At 39.6% G+C, this 22,950-nt stretch overlaps 6 protein-coding genes across 7 annotated transcripts; 2 read left to right on the top strand and 4 right to left on the bottom strand.

The window, feature by feature from the left end:
• Positions 1–1,318: 1,318 nt before the first annotated feature.
• LOC126789339 (peroxidase N) lies at positions 1,319–3,034 on the bottom strand. The gene is made up of 4 exons (XM_050515481.1): positions 2,650–3,034; positions 2,376–2,558; positions 2,105–2,270; positions 1,319–1,910 (listed from the first exon to the last, which is right to left on the bottom strand). The coding sequence occupies exons 1-4, from the start codon at positions 2,881–2,883 to the stop codon at positions 1,486–1,488; spliced, it is 1,008 nt and encodes a 335-aa protein (XP_050371438.1). The 5' UTR covers positions 2,884–3,034; the 3' UTR covers positions 1,319–1,485.
• Positions 3,035–4,718: 1,684 nt separating this feature from the next.
• Positions 4,719–10,847, top strand: LOC126787574 (probable plastid-lipid-associated protein 12, chloroplastic). Its single transcript, XM_050513429.1, has 10 exons — positions 4,719–4,800; positions 4,965–5,224; positions 5,304–5,357; positions 5,461–5,535; positions 5,771–5,835; positions 6,412–6,457; positions 10,035–10,088; positions 10,226–10,305; positions 10,406–10,516; positions 10,608–10,847. The coding sequence occupies exons 1-10, from the start codon at positions 4,719–4,721 to the stop codon at positions 10,690–10,692; spliced, it is 912 nt and encodes a 303-aa protein (XP_050369386.1). The 3' UTR covers positions 10,693–10,847.
• On the bottom strand, positions 6,045–9,333 carry LOC126789336 (uncharacterized). The gene is made up of 3 exons (XM_050515476.1): positions 8,615–9,333; positions 6,830–8,431; positions 6,045–6,735 (listed from the first exon to the last, which is right to left on the bottom strand). Exons 2-3 carry the CDS (start codon positions 8,428–8,430, stop codon positions 6,417–6,419), a joined length of 1,920 nt encoding a protein of 639 aa, XP_050371433.1. The 5' UTR covers position 8,431; positions 8,615–9,333; the 3' UTR covers positions 6,045–6,416.
• An 829-nt stretch (positions 10,848–11,676) lies between the features above and the next one.
• Positions 11,677–14,001, top strand: LOC126787573 (FT-interacting protein 3-like). Its single transcript, XM_050513428.1, has one exon. It carries the CDS (start codon positions 11,677–11,679, stop codon positions 13,999–14,001), a length of 2,325 nt encoding a protein of 774 aa, XP_050369385.1.
• Positions 14,002–14,357: 356 nt separating this feature from the next.
• Positions 14,358–17,776, bottom strand: LOC126789338 (uncharacterized). Of its 2 annotated transcripts, none has more exons than XM_050515479.1 (2): positions 14,787–17,776; positions 14,358–14,681 (listed from the first exon to the last, which is right to left on the bottom strand). In XM_050515479.1, exon 1 carries the CDS (start codon positions 17,507–17,509, stop codon positions 15,863–15,865), a length of 1,647 nt encoding a protein of 548 aa, XP_050371436.1. In that variant the 5' UTR covers positions 17,510–17,776; the 3' UTR covers positions 14,358–14,681; positions 14,787–15,862. The 2 variants fall into 2 exon arrangements, with proteins under 2 accessions (XP_050371436.1, XP_050371437.1); XM_050515480.1 differs by having other exon boundaries at positions 14,358–14,677.
• A 1,345-nt stretch (positions 17,777–19,121) lies between these two features.
• Positions 19,122–22,633, bottom strand: LOC126787572 (putative disease resistance RPP13-like protein 1). The gene is made up of 3 exons (XM_050513427.1): positions 22,221–22,633; positions 20,476–22,144; positions 19,122–19,405 (listed from the first exon to the last, which is right to left on the bottom strand). The coding sequence occupies exons 1-2, from the start codon at positions 22,631–22,633 to the stop codon at positions 20,518–20,520; spliced, it is 2,040 nt and encodes a 679-aa protein (XP_050369384.1). The 3' UTR covers positions 19,122–19,405; positions 20,476–20,517.
• Between the last annotated feature and the right edge of the window lie 317 nt (positions 22,634–22,950).

Here is a 22,950-nt window from a genome sequence, read left to right as displayed (position 1 = left end):
AAATTTACATTTACATTTACATTTACCATACGTAGTAAATTACCAAAATACCCTTCTCGGAATACTGTTCACACCTCCGCCGCATGTGGCGGCGCGTGGGGTGCACGCGCCACCTTCGGCAGGCCGCGCGTGGCGCTCACGCGCCACTCACTGTGGCAGCGCGTGGGGCTCACTTTGGCAGCGCGTGGGGCTCACGCGCAGAGCCCAAAACCGGCGCGTAGCACGCCACCGCCGCGCCCAATCTCTCCCTCCTCCTTCTCTCTTCCTCCCCATGGCCTCACGCCGCCCCTAGACTACCTCACCCTCTCACACGCGCCGCCTAAGGCAGCGGTGCTCAACCCTCATATCCACACCTCTGATTCTCCTCAATCCTTCTCCAATTGATCCATAAATCTCCCAAATCAAATCCAAACATCCAACAATCACAAACCACAAATCAATTACATTAATTTTTACCTAGTTCGAACGATGGAAACTCGATTTGTCGTCGGTGATGCGTGAGAAGCCGGCGACGTCGATTCAAGCAGCGGTGAGCTTGAGGGTTGCTGCGGAGGTCTCGCGGTGCTTCCAGGGTCAGGCGGTGCGGGGCAAGGCAGCTTGGAGGCGGAGATCACGGTGCGATGCAGAGGGAGGCTCGGGGAGAGAGAAGGAGGTCTCGGTGGCGAGCTAGCACGTCGCAAGCTTGGGGGTTGGAGAGGAAGGTCACGCGATCCTTCTGGGCATGGCGGTGCAGGCCACGGAGGGCTGAGGACGGAGATCGGGGAGGGAGAGTGACTTGAGAGAGAGAGAGGGAAGGTTTCGGGGAGAGAGAGTCGAGAGGAAAGAGGGAGGCGGGCCGAAAGGGAGAGAGAGGGTTTCCAATTATGGAAATCCTAATCTCATAAATGCTCTATTTATACCAGTTTCCAAATCGGAAACTAACTTCCGACATTAATAACTTTTACGTAAGATGTCCGTTTCGAACGCGTCACATACCCACGAACTCGTATCGACGAGCTCTACAACTTTCGTGAAGAAAGTTTTCGTAACCGAGCGACGGAATAAAAGTCGATAATTTCGTTCGGAAACGTAACGTTTTTCTTATTAAACGTTCCGAGAACGTTTCTGTTTCCGTTCCGTAAAGTTGCAAACAATTATATTCATTTAAACTGAAATTCATAACTTTATAGAATTCAAGTTAAATCAAATAATGTATTTGAAATTTAGGGTTATTACATACATATTTTCATTTGGTTCTCGTTGCATAATATGTTAGAAATTATGGAATATACGTATATTGAAATGAAAGAACAGAAATTAAAGTAAAAAAGATCGAAAGCAAAGAAAACGCGCTCACACATGTTGCTTAATTGATTAAAAGTCACAAAATTAACTTAATTTCTTTCTCGAGGCATTATTAACTGAAAGTTATATGCGGAAACTAATAAAAACTACTTACTAGTTCTGATTACAATAAGCAACTTTTTGACTCTATCTGCTAATTATTCAAGAATTAACAACCCTGCAGTTCTTTCTTACTTCTCCAGCAGACCCAGTAAGTGGGGCTATACTCCCCATTTTGATCATAGAATTAGCAAAATCTGTCAGGAAAAGGTTGGAATTAGTGCTATAGCTTTGAACCAAGCTTTTCGTACTTGTTGTTTCGGCTCCATCACTAGAAAATAAAATCTGATCAGAACCGAGAAGACCCTTTCCGTTGATCAAGTTCTGAAAGTAATGGTTGTCGAATAGATCTTTCGAGTTCCGATCAAGAGCTGCCGTGTTGAATCCGTCGCTCGTCACAGGGCATAGATTCTGTAGATCAGTTGCCATAGTTGAATCTAATGTGCTGTCTGGACCGCCAGTTCCTGAGAAGTTGAATAATCTGTTGCTGAAAGTTCGACACGTTGCTAACCCAATTGTATGAGCTCCTGCGAATCAGTAAAGCCATTAAGTGACAAAACTTAGTGGCCAATTTAGGAACGCATGCTAATTTTGTCCTAGCCCTAGTCGATAGTGGCCATTTTCCCATTAGATATCAATCTCGTCTAGAAGCTAAGCCCTTAAACTACTCGGCAAGCATATGCACTCACGTATATGTGTGTGTGCGCGCGCATATTATTACCTGATAAAGACACCACGTCTGTAACGTTTAGGCCTACATTGGTGAACTTTGAAATGATCACATCAAGTGCGTCAAATGGTGAAGGAAGCCCAACATTTGCCCCCGTCTGGTTTGCCACAAACCCGTCTCTTCTTCCCAGTAAAACTTTCCATGAATTTCCTCCACTCTGTAGTTACATGTACATGCATTTACGTACGTTCATGGGAATTAATAACAGTCACAGCACTACGGAGCTCATAAAGAATTGATTAAGCTTAATTAATTTACTTACTAACACCACAGAATCCCGGGCAGCAATGGCAAGTATATCAGCGCAAGAAACAACGCCACTACAAGAATTCTCCACGGAGCTTTTGATTGCGTCGATAACTTCAAACCCTCTTGCCGAGTTCACGTTCGGAAAGGCAGACTTCTCGCCATCAGTTAAATCGAGTAGTATTGACGCGTCACAACCCTAATTCAAACAAGTTCACAAGAGACTAGTATACATATATCGAGTTTCATAATATTGCGTTTCAAACTTTAAATTGAAGTTAAGTACTCACGTTGACAAAGCAGTCGTGGAAGTGAAGCCGAAGTAAAGAAGCAGCCATTCTCATTTCGGATTTGATAGCATTCTGAATCTCTTTCCGGACTATTTTGAGAAGATTTGGACAAGATTGCTGGTAGAAATCCGTACTCAATTGGGCTTTCACATCCGAACTCAATGCAAATAAGATGATAACTAACAAAAAACAACGACGAAGACGATTAAAACTGCTGGTGAAAGAACTTTTCATGGCTACAATCAAAGGTACGACACACTGCAGTTAGTGTACGTTAATATATCTGCTTAAGGTGTGATCTATTTATAGAGAAGAGCATGCCAGAAACAGCAATTGTTTAGTACAAAATGATCGATCGATAGTGCCAAACTGCATGCCAATGATGTATGGCGGCTGCACATAGTGCTTGCCGGAACTAAGAGATTTTGAAATGCATGCACTGAGCGAGAGATCGTAGTAATCTTATTCAGCAATGTGACAAAAGATTAGTGTTTTTAATTACCGACATTGGAGCCACAGTTCAAAAGAATAGTGGCCTAATTCTTATCAATTGGGAGGCGGCATGACATGCAATTCCATTAACCATATATAAATAAGGTAGCAAGCTAGCTCGCTATAATGCGTTCAAAATAAGACAAAAAAAAAGGCGATGCTTTTCTTGATACCAAGTATGTAGTTCGACGCATTAAGTCGAAACGATGAGTCGATAATCATGTATGTAATCCAACAACTTCAGATTTTTATATAGTTTTGTCTTTCCTTAATTTTCTTCAAGGTACATTTTTCAAGTGACGTACGTAGGCAAAGCTCAAATCAAGGTTTTGTTTCTAAACTTTCTATAATTGTACCGAGGAGAAAGATTAATTTAACAATTGTAAAATTACAACAAACGGCCGGAGATCATTATCCCAAGCTTGAATGGTGCTGTATATATGTCCTTTATTTGCATTTGTTATAATAAAATCTCTCAATAACTTCAAGGAATAATAAAATATTACGTACTAGAAAGTGAATATCTAAATCATCGACGGATGTAACTGACACATATACAAATTTGTGACCAACACGTTTAACGGGCTGAAGAATCAACGAAGGAATCAAATCTGTTTAACTTAGACCTATCATGTAAATAATTACAATGACAATTTGTCACCGATAATTACATCCGTTTTAGTATAACGAGTGTCGTACCCGTGCGATGCACATGTTTTGATTGCACGGGTTCGTAAAATTTTATTTGAAGTATATTTTGAATGACAATAATTTTATGTAATTTTGTTTTTTATGAAGGATAGTTTTTGTAAAACGTATTAGTAAAATATTTGTATTTTACATAATTTTCCTTCTGTTTATATGTGATGATAAAATTATAGAGAGGTAGATTGGACAGTTCACAATTAGTGAAGCTTTTATGTGTTGACTTTATAGTAGTAGAGATATATCGATCGTGTTTTCTTATTCTGTATGGGTCCTACTTTGTGGCTCATAATACATCGCTTAGAGAAAAATCTGTTGTGCGCAGCTGTATGTCATGCATACAGCAAAACCCTACCAAAACTTCACACACACCTCATCGTGCATCTCACATGCTCTCCTTCTTTTAACTGCAACACCCTGATGTATGTTATACAGCTATGTACAGCAGATGAACCCACTTCTCAGTGCAAATCTCTGATTTAATAGCCCATCTACAATGGGATCCATCAGCTATGAGTCTTTTATTTTATATTTTTTTTCCATATTTTTTTTTCACCTTCACACATTAAACACTTTAATAGAATAAAAATATTCAAGAAATCGTGCTAGGGTAATTTTCTTGTTTGAATTCAGCATCTGTTGCATGTTATATGTTAGACTATTATAGGTTATTTAGAACTCCATATTAAAAGTTCTTTCAGGATTAGAGTTTTGATACTCAATTATATTGACATTAATCTCAACCGTTAAATTTAATTTTTGATGATAGCTATAATCATTATATTACAACACTTTTGACTACCGATACTCTCAACATGTATGATGTTGCCAGCTTCCAATGAAATAATATCGTAGCCATTTTAGGGTGAGCTATGTTTAATATAACATTTGCTAATATTAATGAATTGCCCCCAACTCTTGAAAGCACAAGTGACTTTGCTTCAAGTGCCTCTGGTACTTGGGTCCTTTACCCTGAAATTCTAGACCCAAACCCAAAACTCCATCTCCAATAATTTCTGGCGTCAATGGGGTGAAATCTCATCGCCACGTGTCCGATCCCAAACGCTCCACCTGGCAACAGTGCAATAATAAAGATATTAAAATAAAAACAATTACAGAGCGTCTGTGGGAACCTTCAAACCTCTCTCTTCTTTCTCTTCTTTCTCTTCTTCAATGGGCTCTCAGAGCTCACACGGTGACGTCAGCGCCGACCTTCCATTCCCGCCAATTCCAGAGGCCCATATTCCCGCCAAAAAATCTCCGCTTCCGAAACTCGTCGTCGACCCGAGCGAACTCCGTCGTCGAAGCCCTCATCGGAATCCAAGGTCACGGCCGCTCCGCCTCTCCTCAGCAAGCTAAATATAACGACCGAAACGACGTCGTTTTGGGTGACATTTTCATCTTCTCTTAACCTTTGTAAAAAATTAAACTTTTGAAGTCTTGGAATTGAATTGCAGGAGGTTGAGAAAGCTGTGAAGGTTCTCGAAGCTCTGCCAGGAGTTCCTGAGCCGGTTAGGTTTGTCATTTTCGGTTTCGAATTATGTTGAAACGACGCCGTTTTTGGGTTTGGTGTGTAATGTAATATACTAATATGTTAGGTGTAATAATGTGCAGACAAGCTCGAGTTTGATCGAAGGGAGGTGGCAATTGATGTTTACTACAAGGCCTGGAACCGCCTCTCCGATCCAAGTATGATCTTTTTTCAAATGTTTTCATGTTCTTGCGAATATTTTATCGAAAATTTAATGTGTAATGTGCTATGTGTGTGTAAAGATATAGATGTTTGTAATGGACACCGAAATTGAAAAGAAGAACATTTTCGTGTGAACTGATCTATGAATGTGTTGGGAATTTGGATTTTGTTTTAGTACAATACGTGGTTTCACTTCCGGTGATGTTTACTTGATGCTTAAGTAATTTGCAGAGAACATTTGTTGGAGTGGATTTCTTTAGTGTATTTCAAGAGGTTTATCTACAGGCGAAGGATCAGCGCCTATGATGCACCAGTACGGATACGGGTACGGGATACGGGTACGGGTATGACATGATACGGGGACACGTTTTTTCTAATATGTAGTGTTTTGGTTACACTTTGTAAAATAATATATATAATATATATATATATATATATATAATAAATTCTAAAATTTGATAAAACAAGCAATTAAAAATTTATAACACATAAATTCCATCAATTTTACAATAAACATAACTACATAAGTCCATTAATTAACTAAATAAGTTCAAGCAAAATAAAAAATAAGAAGTAGTAACCATGATATATAGAATGTGATGTCTTCCTCTCTTCAATCATCTTCATCCTCATTGTCAAATATTACACCTTCCAAGTCCGGTTCATCAAGAGAGAGGTTTGCAATCTCAAGCATACCACCATTCACATTAACCATTGTATCATAATCATCTCCTCAAATATCCCACATATCCCCATTTTTGTATTGTGGGGTTCTTCTTGAAAGGAGCCTAAGATTGTTATGAACAAAAACCAAGTCTTCGGCTCTTTGAGGTGTAATCCTATTCTTTCTCAATGAGTGTATAAACTTGTAGGTGCTCTAATTCCTCTCACAACATGAAGAGGAGCAAGGTTGCCCTAGTAATTTTAAGGCTAGCTTTTGGATATTTGGTGTGGTAGAACCATGAACAATCCACCATTTTATAGGGTCCATTTTACCTCTATCATTCATGGAATCACTACTTGCAAACTCATCCAAGCATGCCGAAAAAGAGGCAAACTCCTCATTAACCATCCTCCTCTCATCTTCATTAGCAAAGTACTTCTTGAGACATTCTTTTCTCTCTTTTCCAATCTCACTATCTTGATGTGGAGGAATACGATTATGAGCTCCATTAAGATATTCCATACTATAATATCTATAAAAATTTCATATAAATCACAACACAATTAACATTTGAAAGTTGTAATTGGAAATGAAAACTAAAACTCAAATATATAATTCAAATGTACCTTGGGTTCAATGAGTGTGCCATGCAATGAAGAGGTGTGGAGCTCTTGGTCCATCTTGCAAGCAAAATGGAATACACCACATTGTAAAATGGAGACTCCTCTACATATTCCTTGCATTCTTCCTTATAGATAGCCACCTTCACTTCTTCAATCATGGTATCCCACCACTCATATACCTTGTGAAGACATGGCTCATCCGTGTCACATCTTCTAAGCATCACATATATAGGTAATGTAAAGGAAAAGATATAGTCAATTTTCTTCCACCATTCATTACTTATAATGTAATCACTCACCGCCGTTGCTTTTCCCACATCATCATCCTTATAATTATCCCATTCATCACTAATCACCATGCGTTGTAGATTTTGCTTAATCTTTTTAAACCTCTTAAGCATTACAACAACGGATGCAAAACGTGTCTCGGCAACCGATAACATCTTCAATGAAGAATGTTGATTGAACATAGCCAACCTCATACCATGGTTCATGATGAAATTCTTTACAAAATACACATCATCGACTATTTGGCTAATCCAATTACATTCATCATAAGCTGCCCTATTAGACACAATTGAGCTAGGTGTGCATATGTTCTTTAAAGCAAGGTTAAGTGTATGCACCACACATGGAGTCCAAAATATATGTGGGAATCTAGCATTAATAATAGCTCCTGCAGCCTTACAATTGCTTGCATTATCAGTGATTACCTGGACTACATGTTGTGGACCGATCTCCAAGATAGTATCAATGAGCAAGTCTGAAATGAAGTGCTTGTCTTTGGATTCTCCTTCACAATTTTCAGCCCTCAAGAACATAGGTCCACTCTCACAAGCTGCCATGACATTAATAAGTGGTCTTCTTTGAGTGTCAGACCACCCATCACTACACACACTAACCCCCTTTGCCTTCCATGTGAGCTTAATCGGTTCTAACAACCTCTCAATGTGGTTTCTTTCTTTCTCTAGAAGAGTTGTCTGCAATGCATTGTAACCGGGTGGACGGTAACCGGCAATTGGACAAGCACATGCTCGATTGAATGCACGGATGTAGTGAGGATTCTTGGCGAGATTAAAAGACAAGCCACCGGTATAAAACATCCTTGCTATTTCACCATCTAATTGCTCTCTAGCACCATTATTGAATGCTTTTTCAAGCGGTCCACTCACTCCTTTCCTCTTCTTAGAAGTGTCTACCACTATATCATCAAGCAGATCTAGCCCAACTCTAAATGTACTTCCACACGAAGAACCTTCCTTGCTTGATGAAGGGAGAGGAACTAATTTAGGTCCGGCCATTTTCTTACTTAACTCATGTGATTCCATCAAAGTAGTAAGCTCCATATGCTTAGCATCACCGATCTTTTGACATATTCTAATCCATTTGCCACTTATCTTAAGTGGATGTTGTTTCACTCTATAATGTGACCCATGAAACTTTATCCCACAAAAACTACACTTCCACTCACAATTCCCACCTTGTCCCTTCTTAGCTTCACTGATAATTGTTACATATTGCCACAAAGGAGAACCCTTGTTATTATCTCCAACACCACCTTCATCCTCACCCACATGTGAGTTAGCTGACGACGGACTACTCATTCTGTATTCAATTGAATATATGAATCACTCATTTTGTATTGAACTATTAATTATATAAACGATGAAAGATTATTCTAAAAGACATGAACATAACGATAAGTAAGAATCATTTTCCAGTATATACTCCTAAAAACCTCACATTGCATATACATCTAAATCACATACTATGAGCATTTGAACTTACAGTTCTATATCGTACAATAGCCTAAAATCTGATTGTGTTCCTGTCTTTCCAATTTTCAGTTTCAACTCGGCATCACCTACCCGAACTTGTGAGAAAAAAGACAGAACATATGCATAGTGCCATAGTGGTTTTCCCAAACATCCATCTTCAAAACAGTCATCAAGTCTCAATCACAAAATTATTCACTTGCACCCGTACGTTGCATGAAAGGGAATACATTAGAAAATGCCTCAGTCTTAGGACTTTGTCTAGTGTGTGCAGTATCTGAATTTCATACACAACAACAAAATAAAGGCTCACAATGCTCAAATCACCACTATGTGTTCTCTTAACTGTCACTTAAGACCCCATACAATTCATCAGCAAAGGCAACCATAAGATTCCATTGGAGAGGTGATGCTCAAAGTTGATTTTCATAAATAGCCTTTGAGTTAAACATCTCTAATCATAAGCAGAATGGGATGGACTGAGTCTAACAATATTCGTAAGTCAATTTACCCAGCCAAAGACAAGAAGCTTACTTCAAAATTCAAATGTGACTCTTAAGCCTTGATAAATTATATTAGTGTTCCGGCTATAACTCAGGCCATAGGCAAAATAAGGTGCAGAGCTAATTAAAGACCTCCCAATAAATTGGCACTTACCAGTTACAGAGAGGCCTAAGAAATTTATGTACTCAATCCTAACATGAATGTATGAGATCTCATGAACCAATCTATACCACATACTATGATTCATATGCAGCTATAACAACATTTCAAGAAACACAATACCTTTTTCCAGAGAGAGAGAGAGAGAGAGAGACTATGAGGTTCAATTGAAGGGGAAGGGAATCCTTTACGGGATGAAGTGATTGAAGTCTTGGACTCTTGGTATCATATTTCTATCTTTAAAACAATGAAACGGCTGAAGGGTGGAAATAGAATAGAGATAGGTTTTATCAACCTTTAAATGACAATTTTAACCTTGAACGTATCCAAATCGTATCCGGACCGTATCCGATGAGTTGACTGTGCAGCACATAATTATGATACGTTTTTTCATCAATAGATACGTGTATATGACGTATTCAGACCGTACCCGTATCCGGTACGGATATGATACGGACATAACTATATTTTGCCGTATCCATGCTTTATAAATCAGCGCGTGTCTAATATTGTGAAATTGTCTGATGCAATAGGTGAGCTGAAAGTGGATGTATGACTTTGCTGTCCTTAAGTTTTTTGCTTATGGGTTTATAGGAAATCGGGGTTTTCTTCCGAATGACTTTCCTTTTGTCCAAGCAACAACATTGGCTTATATAAGAATGCAAAGCTGTGTTACATATAGAATTTGTTTCTTTTTCTTTTGTTAAAATTTTAATTGTTTTCTCCCATCCATGTCAATTAACGTTAACTTGTTCCTTTGTATGTGGCAGGAAGAGACAGACAGTTGGCTCGAGAATGCTGCCAATGGTCTTATGGGCACACAAGTAAGCAATAATTACTAGCTGCCACGGTTTTCAATAGATTTTGTGTTCATCTTTCTTTTTTGTATATCTAGAATTTGATCGAACTGAGTTCTTCTGGTTGGATAATTTCCCAAAATTTATTAATGCTGTGACTATAGATTATCAAGGGAAATGAACAAATAAAGTTTGTGGTCGACGCTCTCCTTGGGCTCAAGTTCTCCATTTCTGGAACACTAGTGTAAGCTTATTTTGTTACTTGAATAGTAGTATTCTGTAATGTCATTAGTACATATGTCACCTTGCTGAAATAGGAGACTTACAATGAGACAACCTGACAGAAAAACTGGCTCTCGCACTTATGATGTTACAATGGATGATGCAGCCATCATTGGGGGTGGCTTTGAATATCCCCTAGAGGAATTAGGAAGTAAATTTGAACTAGAACTGCTGTAAGATTTTTAAGTACTCTACATACAAGAATAGACACAAGATTTTGATTTTTCTGCACAAGCGCTTTAACATGCTAAAGTTTTGTTGCAGGTATAGTGATGACAAGATCAGAATCAGCCGGGGGTATAATAAATTACTCTTTTTGCATGTACGAACTGATGGTTTGAAAAAGTAATAGCATGGGCAACCAAATGTGCCAGATTGCATTGTGATACAAAATTTTCTTTTTGGTGGCTACTTTGTACTTGTCAAAAACAAACGCAAGCAGATTAGCAACTCGATCGAGAATGGAAACATCAATTGATGTGTTTGTTAATATGGTAACATCACTCGGACATAATTTTCTTGTTGATATTGGAAAGTTGGAGTTGCAATTGATACCTGGTATATCAAATGAATATTACTCTCTTACTGACAGTTACTGTCGCCATAATCTTTTATGTGCATAATCTGCGATGAATGAAGTTGATGTACGTGGTTTGTATATTGCAGCCAACGTATATAGCAATCACAACTCACATGACCTTATTGACCAAAAAAAAGAAGAAGACAATTTGATATATTCCCAATTATCATAGAAGAGTTGAATCACCTTACGGAATAAAGTGAATCTCCAGGAAGATTAATTGCTTAATTTTTCGGGCTTTCCGAGAGTAAGAAAGTAATTTCCTTTTCTGTTCTCAAGAATCTTCATGAAAATCGCATAATCTTCAGACATGCATAAAAATCCACACTACATTCTTTCTAGTTTAGGGTGTCTAGTGCCAGGGGTTGTTGATGGGGTCGTGATTATATAATCGCATGCTCTGTTTATATACAAATATCATCCAAGATAATCACCTTGTTCTTTGCTGCATTTTGAAGGAGGTGCCAAGGTGCCTTCAAAACTTAATACTCTGTTTTATCTTCGTCTTTTATTGGTTCCAAGTGTTGTATGTATATTCATTATAATCTGTGGTTTTGTTTAGGGTGCATCAGTTTCTCAGTTTTCTGATTTTCTATACATGGCTTTCATGTCGGAAATACTTTTATTTTATCTGTTCAATTAGAACATCCATGAAATCTTTTCGTTTCTCATACCAATCTTTTAGCAGTTGTGATTTGCAGCACTGTTAAAACACACTGTCATCTTTCTTGCAGTGTACGTAATCAAGCTGCAATGGCTAATAAAAAGAAAGAAGATTTCTCTGTCAAGGAGATCCACCCCTCCATCCGCGCCAAGAAACCATTGAACGGTCCCACCTCCTCCTTTGATCTTGTGGAGGAGATGTTATATCTGTATGTTGCAATTGAGGGAGCCAGACTTCCTGCACCAGTTCATAGTCTCCTCCAAGTTGAGCTCAAGATAGGGAACTACAGAGGAAACACAAGTTACGCGGCGAGAAGTTCAAAGGGGGAGTTCATGTGGAGCCGGAAGTTTGCTTTCACCAAGAGCAAACTTCAAGACACAACTGTGCATGTTCTACTGAAGGGTGTAGATGGAATTGTCATTAGTAAACGTAGCTTTGCTGTATCAGAAGCACTAATGAGAGTACCACCTGATCCTCCATTAGCAGCTCAGTGGTACAAACTAGTAGATCCAAAAGGGGATAATTCTGTAGGAGAGTTGATGATGGCATTTTGGACTGGGACTCAAGCCGATCACGCCTATCATGATGCTTCACATTCTGATATAGAAGCACCTTTAAGCCCTGAGGGTTTATTGAGTATTCGTCCGAAAGTGCATAATTGGTCGATGTTTTGGTACCTCAGAGTTCATGTAATCGCAGCTCAGGATCTAATGATTCATGACTTCAACAACAGGGAACAGCCAGCACAGATTTTCGTAAGAGCTGATGTTCTGGAATGTGCCTTGACTACTAAAACTTGTTTAACTAAAACCCGGAACGCGAAGTGGGATGAGGACTTGATGTTTGTGGTTGCGGATCCGGATGATGTAACTTTGTTTGTGGGAGTCTTTCAGCTGCTAAGGAGAGATGCGTCACTTTCTACTGATCAGGGGCAAGAGATGAAATGTATAGGGCGTTGTGAGATTCCTGTAAAGAATGTGGGGAAGAGGAATGATAGATCACCGGCTGCTATTCAGTGGAAGGATCTTAAGCTAATGGAGGGTCAGGGGACCAATGAGAGATTTTCTAGTAAGATTAATATGAGGATCAGTTTGGATGGTGGATATCATGTTATTGATGAGCCTACTGAGTTTTCTAGTGATCAAAGGCCATCGGCAAAGATACTGTGGAAACCTACGCTTGGGGTTTTTGAACTTGGAATAATGAGTGCCTCTGGATTATCCCCACTGAATCCTAAGACTACTGTAGACACTTTCTGCGTCGCCAAATATGGGACTAAGTGGGTGAAGACGAAGACAATTATTGATAATTGTTCTCCGAAGTGGAATGAACAGTGCAGCTGGGATGTCTATGATCATTGTACATTCATAACTATTGCAGTTTTTGAAAACAAGTATTTGCACAAAGGTGGTGAACGTCTTCCTGATTTTGCCATTGGAAAAGTAAGGATTCGATTGTCTGATCTTGAACTTAATAAAGTTTACACGAATTCACATCCGCTTGTGAAGCTAGAACCTTATGGGGTGAAGAAGACAGGTGAACTTCAATTGTCTTATCGATTTAGTCCCGTATCTGTGTTTCATGTGTATGGTAATTATTCAAGGCCCCTTTGGCCTAAACTACATTATGAACTCCCACTATCGGTACGTCAGATTTCCAAACTAAAGGATCAAGCTGTCAAGCTTACAGTATCAAAGATGCAGAAAGCTGAGCCACCACTAAGCGAAGAGGTTGTGCATTATGTGTTGGAGGACAACAAATATCAGTATAGTCTCCGGAGAGCTAGAGCTAATTTCCAACGGTGTGCGAAACTTATGGAGAGTTTCTTATTTTGCAAACAGTGGTTTGATCGGCTGCGGAATTGGACTAATACGGTGCATAATTGTATCTTTATAACTTGCCTCATTGTGGTCTATTTCTACCCCAGTCTGGCACTGTCCTCCATGTTTTTCATGCTCTGCGGTCTAGGGGCTTGGGGTTACAGGAAGAGGCCTAGACAACTTGGTCACATAGACACCGAGTTGTCTCAGGTTTATAGTGTCGAACCTGACGAAATCGCCGAAGAGTTGAAGTTACTCCCAACAGGTGTACCTGCGGAGGTTGTGATGATGAGGAGATATAATCGACTTACAAGCAATGTGTTGGATTTTCAGACATTGTTTGGTGACATTGCAACTACAGGGGAGAAGGTGCAGTCTTTGTTGAGTTGGAGAGATAGAAGAGCTACTCTTCTTGTACTGATCTTCTTTTTCACTGCTGGGGTTTTCTTTTACTTTAACCCTTGTGGCGTGGAACTTATAGTTATCGTGACTATATTGCATGTGATCAGGCCACCAATGTTTCGTATTGGCCTCCCTTCATGTTTTGAGAACTTCATTAGGAGAATGCCATCAAAGATGGACAGCATGCTATGAGGAGCGAAAGACTTCATATAGTGTCTGAATATTATATGCGTTTTGAGAGAGAGAGAGAGAGAGAGAGAGAGAGAGAGGCGGACGTTTCCATATATGCAAGTCCAAGAGAAAAGCTTAATTTTGTGGATGTATTGCCTTGTTCTTCAGTTCTTCTATGATCACAATCTGGTGAATTTGGTATGTGCACAGTGCAATTTTGAAGTTATTTATGTGCGTGAGTGAATGTTTTAATTACCTTTTTGCATGTTCAGTTCAACGACATTATGATACGAGTTCAGCTGTTATGAAAAAATATCGCTCTTAAGGAATTGATATCAGCAATAAAGTTGTATTAGAACAAAAAAAATGATGTAATGATAAGTTGTATTAGAACAAAAAAAATGATGTAATGATATGTGAAGTTGTAAACAAAATGCTCAAGGACGCATATGATTTGAGCAACTGCAAGAATCTTAAAGCAAAACAAGCATATGCTCAAAAGCAATTCAGTGCTGCTTTGATCCGTCCATTGCAAACGTATGTCCAATATTCTGCTCATTTCAACAACAGTTTCAGGAATGCAGCATTATCAATCAATTTTCACAAAGCCACTCACGTCACGTTTGTCCTGGAAATTCAGCATACCACAGGCTTCTCAGTTTTTCATCGAAACAGCCATCTAATCACATCTTGGAACCTGACTGGGGAAGCATGTTACAGTGAGCAAGTCATGTGGAGGCAGTCTGTTCAAGAAAAAATCAAGTCAAAAAGGAGAAACCTAAATGCAGCATTATCGTCGTTCTTACCAAAGGAACCCATGCAGCAAAACAAAGAGTGGAAGATCACATAAGTGAATGAATCAGCTTCTTCATATAAACATGTCTGCTCACTGCCAAGTGCTAAACTCTAGAACAAGTATTGGTCTCCTTTCAACCTTTGGACCTTCTCACAGTCCAACTTCTGCTGCCTCAAATAGCGACTTTGAAGATACCCTCAATTCCTCAAATGAAATACAAAAGATTTGCAAGGGTGTAAGCCACTTCCATGAAAGATAGGGCACCAGTCAACTAGAGGGAGCAAAAGTAGATATAGCTTTCCAGGGACAAAGTTCTCATATATTCATAAAATTACAGAATTGAATGTTTACAATTGCATAATCACCACCAACCTTCCCAAACCCTTGAAGGGAGAAAAGTACTCTTTAAAGAGATATCGATGCAAGCACATTTATACTTCTAGCAGAGGCAATAGTAACAGTATCAATATCAATTTTACATTATCATAAATATGCCGAAATGTTTATGCAAATTGTAAGTTCTATACGATCACTTTCAGAAAACAGATGTTCATAGAATTGCAAAAGAATATTTAGAAAGGTTTGCATGACATAAGCATATGAAAATTTAGTACATCATACCCTAGTAAATTCACAGGTCCATTTCAAACTTCAAAACTTGCAGACATACAGATATATCCGTTTAATAGAATGAACCTGGACTCTCTAATACAACCCTTATCCGAAACGAAAATATAAAACCTACATTCCTGATCCCTACGGACATTATTAGGTCAGAATAGATAAGAATTTCGGAACAATACCAGTTCATCTTATCCTTCTCCATCAGCCTGACAGACTATTTTAATGAAACAAACAGAAATTATAAAAATCCAAATATAATCTGATTCTACATATTGCATATATCCAAAGGTATAACGATGAATACACCATGGGAAATGTTTATCTGTTCAGAAGAGCAACTTACATTAACGCGGGACAGATTGGTCACCGACGCCAATGATCTTCTCTGTGCTGGCAATTCCCATATCTTCATCCCTCTCTGCATTCATCTGACCCTGCATCAACTCACTCTCGCTGTTGGTCTCAACTTGATTCTTCACCCCCCTCATTATTCTCTGTGCATGATGTTCCCATTTCTTCATCTTTCTCCGCATTCGTCTGACCCTGCATCAACTCATCTTCAATCTTGGTCCCAACTTCATTCTTCATAACATCAGTTTCATTCTTCTCATTGCGACTGTCTTCAGCCTTCTCTGTGTTCGCGTGTCCCTGCATAAACTCATTCTCATTCTTTGTCTCGACTTCACTACTCACCAGCTCATTTTTGTTCGCAATTACTTTGTTCATTATAAACTCATCCCTTGCTTCCCCAACCCTCTCTGAAACTACTCCATCACCATCAAGATCATTCCTCCCTCCCTCATTCTTATGTTCAATCTCTTCAGTACCCACAACCTCATTTCTCACTTCATCTTTGCCCTCATTTTCCTTAAATTTCATTTCATCATGCACATATTCTTCCATCGAGACATCCCTCACACCACCATCTCTCGACACATAGTCTACGACCTCGATATTGCTCTCACCCCCAACGCCCATATGGGGCACATCCGAACCTCCATCACTATCATTCTCCGATCCATTCTCCACAACCTCCTCATTCACGTCCTCCATCACATGGTGCCTCCTCTCAAGAAACAACATCCTCCTCCGCAAATCCCCCAACTCCCTCTCCATCAAGAACAGCCTCTCCTTCAGAGTCAAATTCTCCTCCTCCAACTGCGCAATGTGCGTATCCTGATCATCCACTCTATTCTCCAACAGATTGTTGTACTCAACCCCACTATAATTCGGGTATATCATCTCGAACCTACTCAAATCATGGTCCAACCTCCTCTCCACCTCCACATGCTCCTCCACATCACTCTCACTCGAACCGCCCCCTCCTTCCTCCTCCTCATCATCATTCCCCGGCGACCGCAGCCGGATCAGCCCCTTCATCGAGCCATAGCCATCAACACCCCACTCCTCCTTGGCAGTGTCCCCCAAGACCTCCCTGGACGGCGAGAAAATGGGCGTGGGCAGCACGGCAGGGGTCACCGGGCACGGCGAAACCAGCGAGGCGATGCCGCCGGACTTCTTAGCTCTAATGATAAACGACGTCGTGTTCCTTGGGGCGTAAGGCGCAAACCTATTGTTATACTTCTTTTTGGGGTAAAATTTCCGAGCTTTCATTCGATTCTGAGACTGTAACTCGTTAAGCGTCGGAGGTATGTAACCTCCGCTGCTCTGGCCACCACTCAGGGGCAAATTCGGAACATTATAACCTCCGGTGTTGCTCTGGCCGCCACTCAGGGGCATATTGGGAACATTATAACCACCGGTACTGCTCTGACCGCCACTGAGGGGGAGATTGGGGACAATCTTGTCCATTCTTCTCTTGTCATTTCCCTTCTTGCCCTTCCAATTGTTGTTCCTGCCGAGATTCGACTGCGGCGGCTTCTGCGCGGCGAACTGTGGATGCTGCGGCGGCCAAGCCTTGTAGCTCCGGTTCATCATCAACGGCGGTTGAGACTGACTGTTCATCATCATCTGCTGCTGAGCAGCCATGGCTTGAGACGACGGAGCCATCATCTGCGGCGGCGGAGGCTGCTGGCTCATGGCTTGAGCTTGGCTGAGGCTCATCATCGGCGGCGGGGGCTGATTCATCAACTGTGACTTATCGTTCATCGTTTAGAGGAACTCGGAGGCACAGAAAACCGTCAAAACCACGTCGTTTTCCGATCAGATTCCGACCAATCGCCGATCGGATGGCCGGAAAAATTAAGAAAAAGCCCTAGAAAAAAAATTCCCCTAGGTCGAGCCCTAGGAATTCGTTAGGTTTCAAATCGAGATTTCCGATTTAAAAGAGAAATGAAATTTAAATTTGAGAGAGAGAGAAAGAGGGTTTTGGATTTCGATTTTTGTTTTTGTTTTTGTTTTTGTTTTATGATGAGTTTTTTTTTTTTGTGTGCTTCTGAAGCCGTTATGAGACGCCGGGTGGTCCGCAGGGTGTTCAATATATAGCGGCAGATTGGGGATTGAGGGCGGTTGGATTTGGGACTTGGTGAATTGACGGACGAGATCGAGTGTTACGTGTCGGTCAGATGGCCACGTAAATTGCGATTTTATTTTTAAAAGGTTTTATTGTATCTAAAGGGATTTTTACCACTAACTACACAATTGTCACTCTAATTACCGATAGCAAGACCCAATTTTTATTGCCCATGCCACGAACTAACAGTAACGGGCCTTTAAACCTGTCCAAAACATGATGACGAAAGTACCCCTACATGATAATCCTTCATTTTCATCTCTACACCAGAGCTCAAAATCTAGGCTCTAATTAAAACTTTGCAGCAACGAGGAAAGCTTAACAATGAAGAGAAAGCTCGGCGACCGAGGGAAATTAAGGTGACGATAAAAGATTTGTTTCCTGCAAGTGAGTAGTTTTAATTCTGTAGCGATATGGACAATCTCGTTCATACGGTCAACTATTGACTGCGGAATTCATGTTCAACTACTATTAGATAGATAAATTCAATGGTTGAAAACAAAATAACTCAATTTTAAAAAGATTCTCTTCACCATTAGATTTACATCCAATGGTGGTTGAGTATGAATTTCACGGTGAGTAGCTGACCGTGTGAACGAGATTGGCGATATGAATCTTAATATGCATATGATCTATTGTGTGATAAACATTAGTTTCAAAATCATTCTTGGGGAAAGGCAAGGTATATTCTTCCCAAAATTTTATTTATGTGGACGTACTTTTGTATCCAGCAAGCTCTTGGTAAATGTCCAGAGATATCTCATAAGACTCGCTAACAAGTCTTCATGTAAGCACTGCAATGGAGTTCCTGAAACTACATTTGGTTCTGAGAGTGCCCTAAAGCTCAGGAGATTTGGAATTCAATATGCGGAATGTCTTTGTCCTTGATTGAAATGGCTGGTCATGGCATTGAAAAAAAAACCTGAAGCAGGGTGGAAGCTGATGCCTCTGTTCGATTTGAAAGTCTTGGCATTCCCACCTGATTGGAATATATGAATGCTCTAGCAATGGATGTAACCTCTTCTAGTTATCAATAAAACACATTTTACCAAATCAAAGTTGGGTCTAAAAAAGGCAGGGATCCAAGCTAAATTTACCCTTCAAGTTTCAATTTGATTTTTTGTATGATTCAAAGGTGAGCAGACAGTTTGATATCTACCCAAATCCCTTGCCCGATTCAAATGAGAACGGATCCATCATCCATGTTACCAGAAAGATGAAACACTTTCAATTGATCTCACATATCGATTCAATCTAAAAAACCAATTTTTGTTCACAAAGTAGATCGATATGACTTGTACAAGTCTGGAGGAAGTACAATTGATGGATTCATTGTATGTATAATGCAACCATCAAACAACATTGATAATGCATAAATCATTGAACACCAGAGTTTCCACTTGGCAATTGGCATGTTACTAAAGCTATGACCAATGTAAGTTTGCAATCATGCACCGTTAAAAGAGCAGCAGCTAAGCGTTTCACTGTATTCCAACTCTTGCAACAGTTCCCAAAGGAGACTCAGAAAATACCTGCAACATTTTTCGCAAGAATAATTAAAACAGAAGCACGACTTTTGACCACAATTGGTATGACATGAGCTACCAGTACTGTTATGAGAACTAGTTTCACAAGTAAGTTATACAAATTATCAGACATACCAATTGAAGCTCATTACTCATACAAGAAACCATGACTGGAACCAATTGGTTCCTCACCACTTAGCATATCACATAACAATAAACAATAGTTCAACAAAGTGACCAAACAACTAACGAATAAAGCAACATCCAGAATCAGTTACAGAAATCTAAAAAAAAACATCCAGAACTTGGAATGATGCGAATACCTTGAAATTCTCTGCAGACAAAAATTTGTACTTCTCCCATATGCCAACTAATACAGATATCCATGCATTTCTTTAAGAAGATTATAGTAATCAAAACACACAGACACAGATACACACAAACTTTAATAGTTAATCTTCACTCGAACTTATGTTCAACCAGTAGCTCAGATCAAGCAATATAATTTCATGCATTTCTCTTTCTTCCCCTCTTTGTCCTGTATCTTCTTTCCTAATATCTAACAAAGGATATGCTAGAATATCTAATACACCAATTGAGAATGTAAATATTTGCAATTTCTTTTAGCCATTGTGCGTCAGTATTACATCCAGATAGTGAAAAATGAAAGTTAATGATAAGCATTGAGTAAAGACAATGAAAGACCAGCTGACTAAAAAAGAAAACTAAATCAAATGGAAAATCAGTCAATAGCATAGAAAGTACCATTTATCTAAGTAACAAACACAACTGGGCAGAAAAAATGCATCCTACAATGCGTGTATTTCAATACAATGAACATTAAAAAAAGAAATCTACAGAGAAAAAACTAGGCTGCATGTACAGTTAAAATGAGCCTAGTATTTTTTTTTTGGTACAAATGGGGCCATTAGCCTAGCTTTAGAACATATAAGCTTAGCAAAACTAAGCTTCTTTCTAAGTAAATTCAGAACAAAAAAAAAATCCTAATGCAGAAAAACGAAATATGAACGATTTTCCAAGTAAATGAAAAGCATTTCAGAAGTAGTATTACTCACATCTTACTGCAGAAAACCAGATTACTAGCAAATAACTTATTTTTACAGCCAAAATTCTTTATCTCCCTCCTTGCAGCCATCTATGGACTTCAGTGTTATTGGTAGTTCTGGTGGCACAAGCTTTGGGCATTGATAAAGTTGCACACACTTCAAGGATTTAAGGTGTGAAAATGACGGAAGAATGACAAGTTCTGGACAATGCTTTACTCTGAGTTGAAGTAGTGATGGGAAATCACCTCTTTTGACTTTCTTCCACTCTATCAAATTAGCCATGTTCTCAAACTCTAGTATTTCCAGTTTTGGAAACGCTTGGAATACTTGATGAACCGGCTCAGTGGCAGTACTTAAAAATATGTGATCGATCTCTTTGAGCGCATCCATATTTACAATAGAAAGTAACTTCAGCGCTGGTAACTGACCAATAGAGGGAAGATGTTCACAGTACGCACAATTGTCGAGGGTAATCACTATAAGGTCAGTAAATGACGGATGACTCAACCAAGATGGAAGTTTTGTCCCACCGTAAGATGTTATGTTTAATTCTTTAAGGTCAAAAGGGGGTAGAAGAGACTCAATAATGTCTTCTTGCAGCTTTGTGTTCTCAAGCAATAGAGAATTCCAAAGGAGATCCAACCTCTGCAGGCGTTTCTTGCTAGCCAGATTTGCTTCCTTAGCATCTGTCGTCATCAACACATTTTCGAGTTGAAAAATGCAAAGTGCTCCTGTAAGATCATTTAAGTTCTTCAGTTCTTGGATTCGGTGCCCATCCAGAGTACCAACAATGAATGCTGACAAGGTTTGAATAAAATGCAGTCTTCCAAAGTGAGGAGGCATGCAATGCAACTGCTGAATATTGAAATCAAGATGTCGCAGAGCAGCTAGCTTGTGCATGCTTTTAGGTAAATCAAGCAAGTCACGACAACCTCGGAGTTTCAAAGTTTGTAACTTGTCAAGAGAACATATAGATTCAGGCAACATGAAGATCGGTGTACGTGAGAGATCAATATATCGTAAACTCTGGACATCTCCGATAGAACCAGGCAATGTAAAAATGAGAGTTCCACTCAAATTCAACGTTGTCAGAAAATTTAAGCTGCGAAACAAATCAGCAGGAATACGTTTGACGGAAGATCCATAACCAGGGAGAACGAGTAATGTGCGCAGATTCTTAAATTTCTGAATAACACCAAAAGCCATGTCATCAACATCCTTATACATCAAACACATATGTTGAGTAGTTGATTCTGAGGCTTGATCAAACTTGCCATCCACGACTCTAAAATATTTAGCACCGGAGCTTTTGTCTTCCAGAAGTGAAAGCTTAGAGAGATTAACTTTGTAGTAGAAGGTGGGAGTGCAATAATAGACTTCAGTGATCACATCATCAAATTCCGGTATAGGTTTTCTGGGGAAGCGCTCAAACAAGCCTAGGCTCTCCATGAAGTTAAAATGTTTGATGCCAGCATCTTCCATGGTCTCTCCGGGGCTCTCTCCCATATCGAAACCTTGAGCTATCCACAATTGAACCACCTCGTGTCTCCTGAACTCATAACCCTCTGGGAAGAGAAGGCAGCAGTACAGAAATAATCCTCGCAGAGGTTCAGGTTCGCCAGGCTTTAATTTAATGCACACGCTTTGTACAATATCTTCAATGATTTGGGATTCATCGCTGAATTACAAGTGAATAAACAATAAGCAAAACGTAATGCCAACCATCTAAAACAAACTTCGGAGAGGAGTTATACCTGTGTAAATGCCAACCACCCAAGTTGGCTACTTCATCAATAGCTCGTCTCCAAATTCGCACCTTTTCTGGGTTCTCGGAAAAGATAAGTTGATGGTTAGAAAAAGTATCCGCAACGGGTCCGTTTTCAGACCGGAGAGCAATCGAGTCGATGCCATCGAAAACCGGGACTATTAGTTTGTTGCACTCAAAGGCCTTGACAAGCTGGTCCAAGCACCACCTTGAGCTGAAATAATTGGTTGAAAGGACGACAACCACAATTTTGGATTCTTCAATTGATGCGCAGAGTTGTGGTATTGACTTGAGCCCCAATCCATAAACCATCATCTCGGCTTGTTGATATTCCTTTTCCGACCAGAGCCGTGTACAGATTCGCTGCAGCTTTGCTATTGCCTCCGGAACTGACCAACACATCCTTCATGCTTCCCAACTCTCCCCCCTTTTCATCCCTCGATCCCTATATATTACTTTCTCCAACTATTTCTTCGTTTCCAAATAAAAAGGCACCTTCACCGTGACTATTTTGACCAACTTAATTTTGATCGTAACTAATATCTCTATTCAGGTTTTTTTTTTCTAATTATCTCTTAATTTTATTTGTTTTGATTTTTACCTTATAATTCAGGTTTTTTTAAGTAAATTTATTAGCTCGTAATTTGGTGGTACTCTCATGCTGTTTTATAGTAGAGTTTATTAGAATATCGAAATGCAATTATACCAATTTAAATGAA

This window comes from Argentina anserina, chromosome 3 (assembly GCF_933775445.1).
Source record: "Argentina anserina chromosome 3, drPotAnse1.1, whole genome shotgun sequence".
Lineage (NCBI taxonomy): Eukaryota > Viridiplantae > Streptophyta > Magnoliopsida > Rosales > Rosaceae > Argentina > Argentina anserina.
This window is presented reverse-complemented; position numbering and strand designations above follow the sequence as displayed.

Bases quoted from the DNA above. Each gene is read 5' to 3' on its own strand.
- LOC126789339 (XM_050515481.1), bottom strand. From the start codon at position 2,883: ATGAAAAGTTCTTTCACCAGCAGTTTTAATCGTCTTCGTCGTTGTTTT. The intron at 2,271-2,375 runs GTAAGTAAATTA...ATGTAACTACAG, and splicing joins CCCGGGATTCTGTGGTGTTA to AGTGGAGGAAATTCATGGAA. The intron at 1,911-2,104 runs GTAATAATATGC...ACTGATTCGCAG, and splicing joins AGACGTGGTGTCTTTATCAG to GAGCTCATACAATTGGGTTA.
- LOC126787574 (XM_050513429.1), top strand. From the start codon at position 4,719: ATGTTTAATATAACATTTGCTAATATTAATGAATTGCCCCCAACTCTT. The intron at 5,225-5,303 runs GTCGTTTTGGGT...ATTGAATTGCAG, and splicing joins AATATAACGACCGAAACGAC to GAGGTTGAGAAAGCTGTGAA. The intron at 10,517-10,607 runs GTAAGATTTTTA...GTTTTGTTGCAG, and splicing joins AAATTTGAACTAGAACTGCT to GTATAGTGATGACAAGATCA.
- LOC126789336 (XM_050515476.1), bottom strand. From the start codon at position 8,430: ATGAGTAGTCCGTCGTCAGCTAACTCACATGTGGGTGAGGATGAAGGT. The intron at 6,736-6,829 runs GTACATTTGAAT...AAATTTTTATAG, and splicing joins GCACACTCATTGAACCCAAG to ATATTATAGTATGGAATATC.
- LOC126787573 (XM_050513428.1), top strand. From the start codon at position 11,677: ATGGCTAATAAAAAGAAAGAAGATTTCTCTGTCAAGGAGATCCACCCC.
- LOC126789338 (XM_050515479.1), bottom strand. From the start codon at position 17,509: ATGAACGATAAGTCACAGTTGATGAATCAGCCCCCGCCGCCGATGATG.
- LOC126787572 (XM_050513427.1), bottom strand. From the start codon at position 22,633: ATGTGTTGGTCAGTTCCGGAGGCAATAGCAAAGCTGCAGCGAATCTGT. The intron at 22,145-22,220 runs GTATAACTCCTC...CTTGTAATTCAG, and splicing joins GGTGGTTGGCATTTACACAG to CGATGAATCCCAAATCATTG.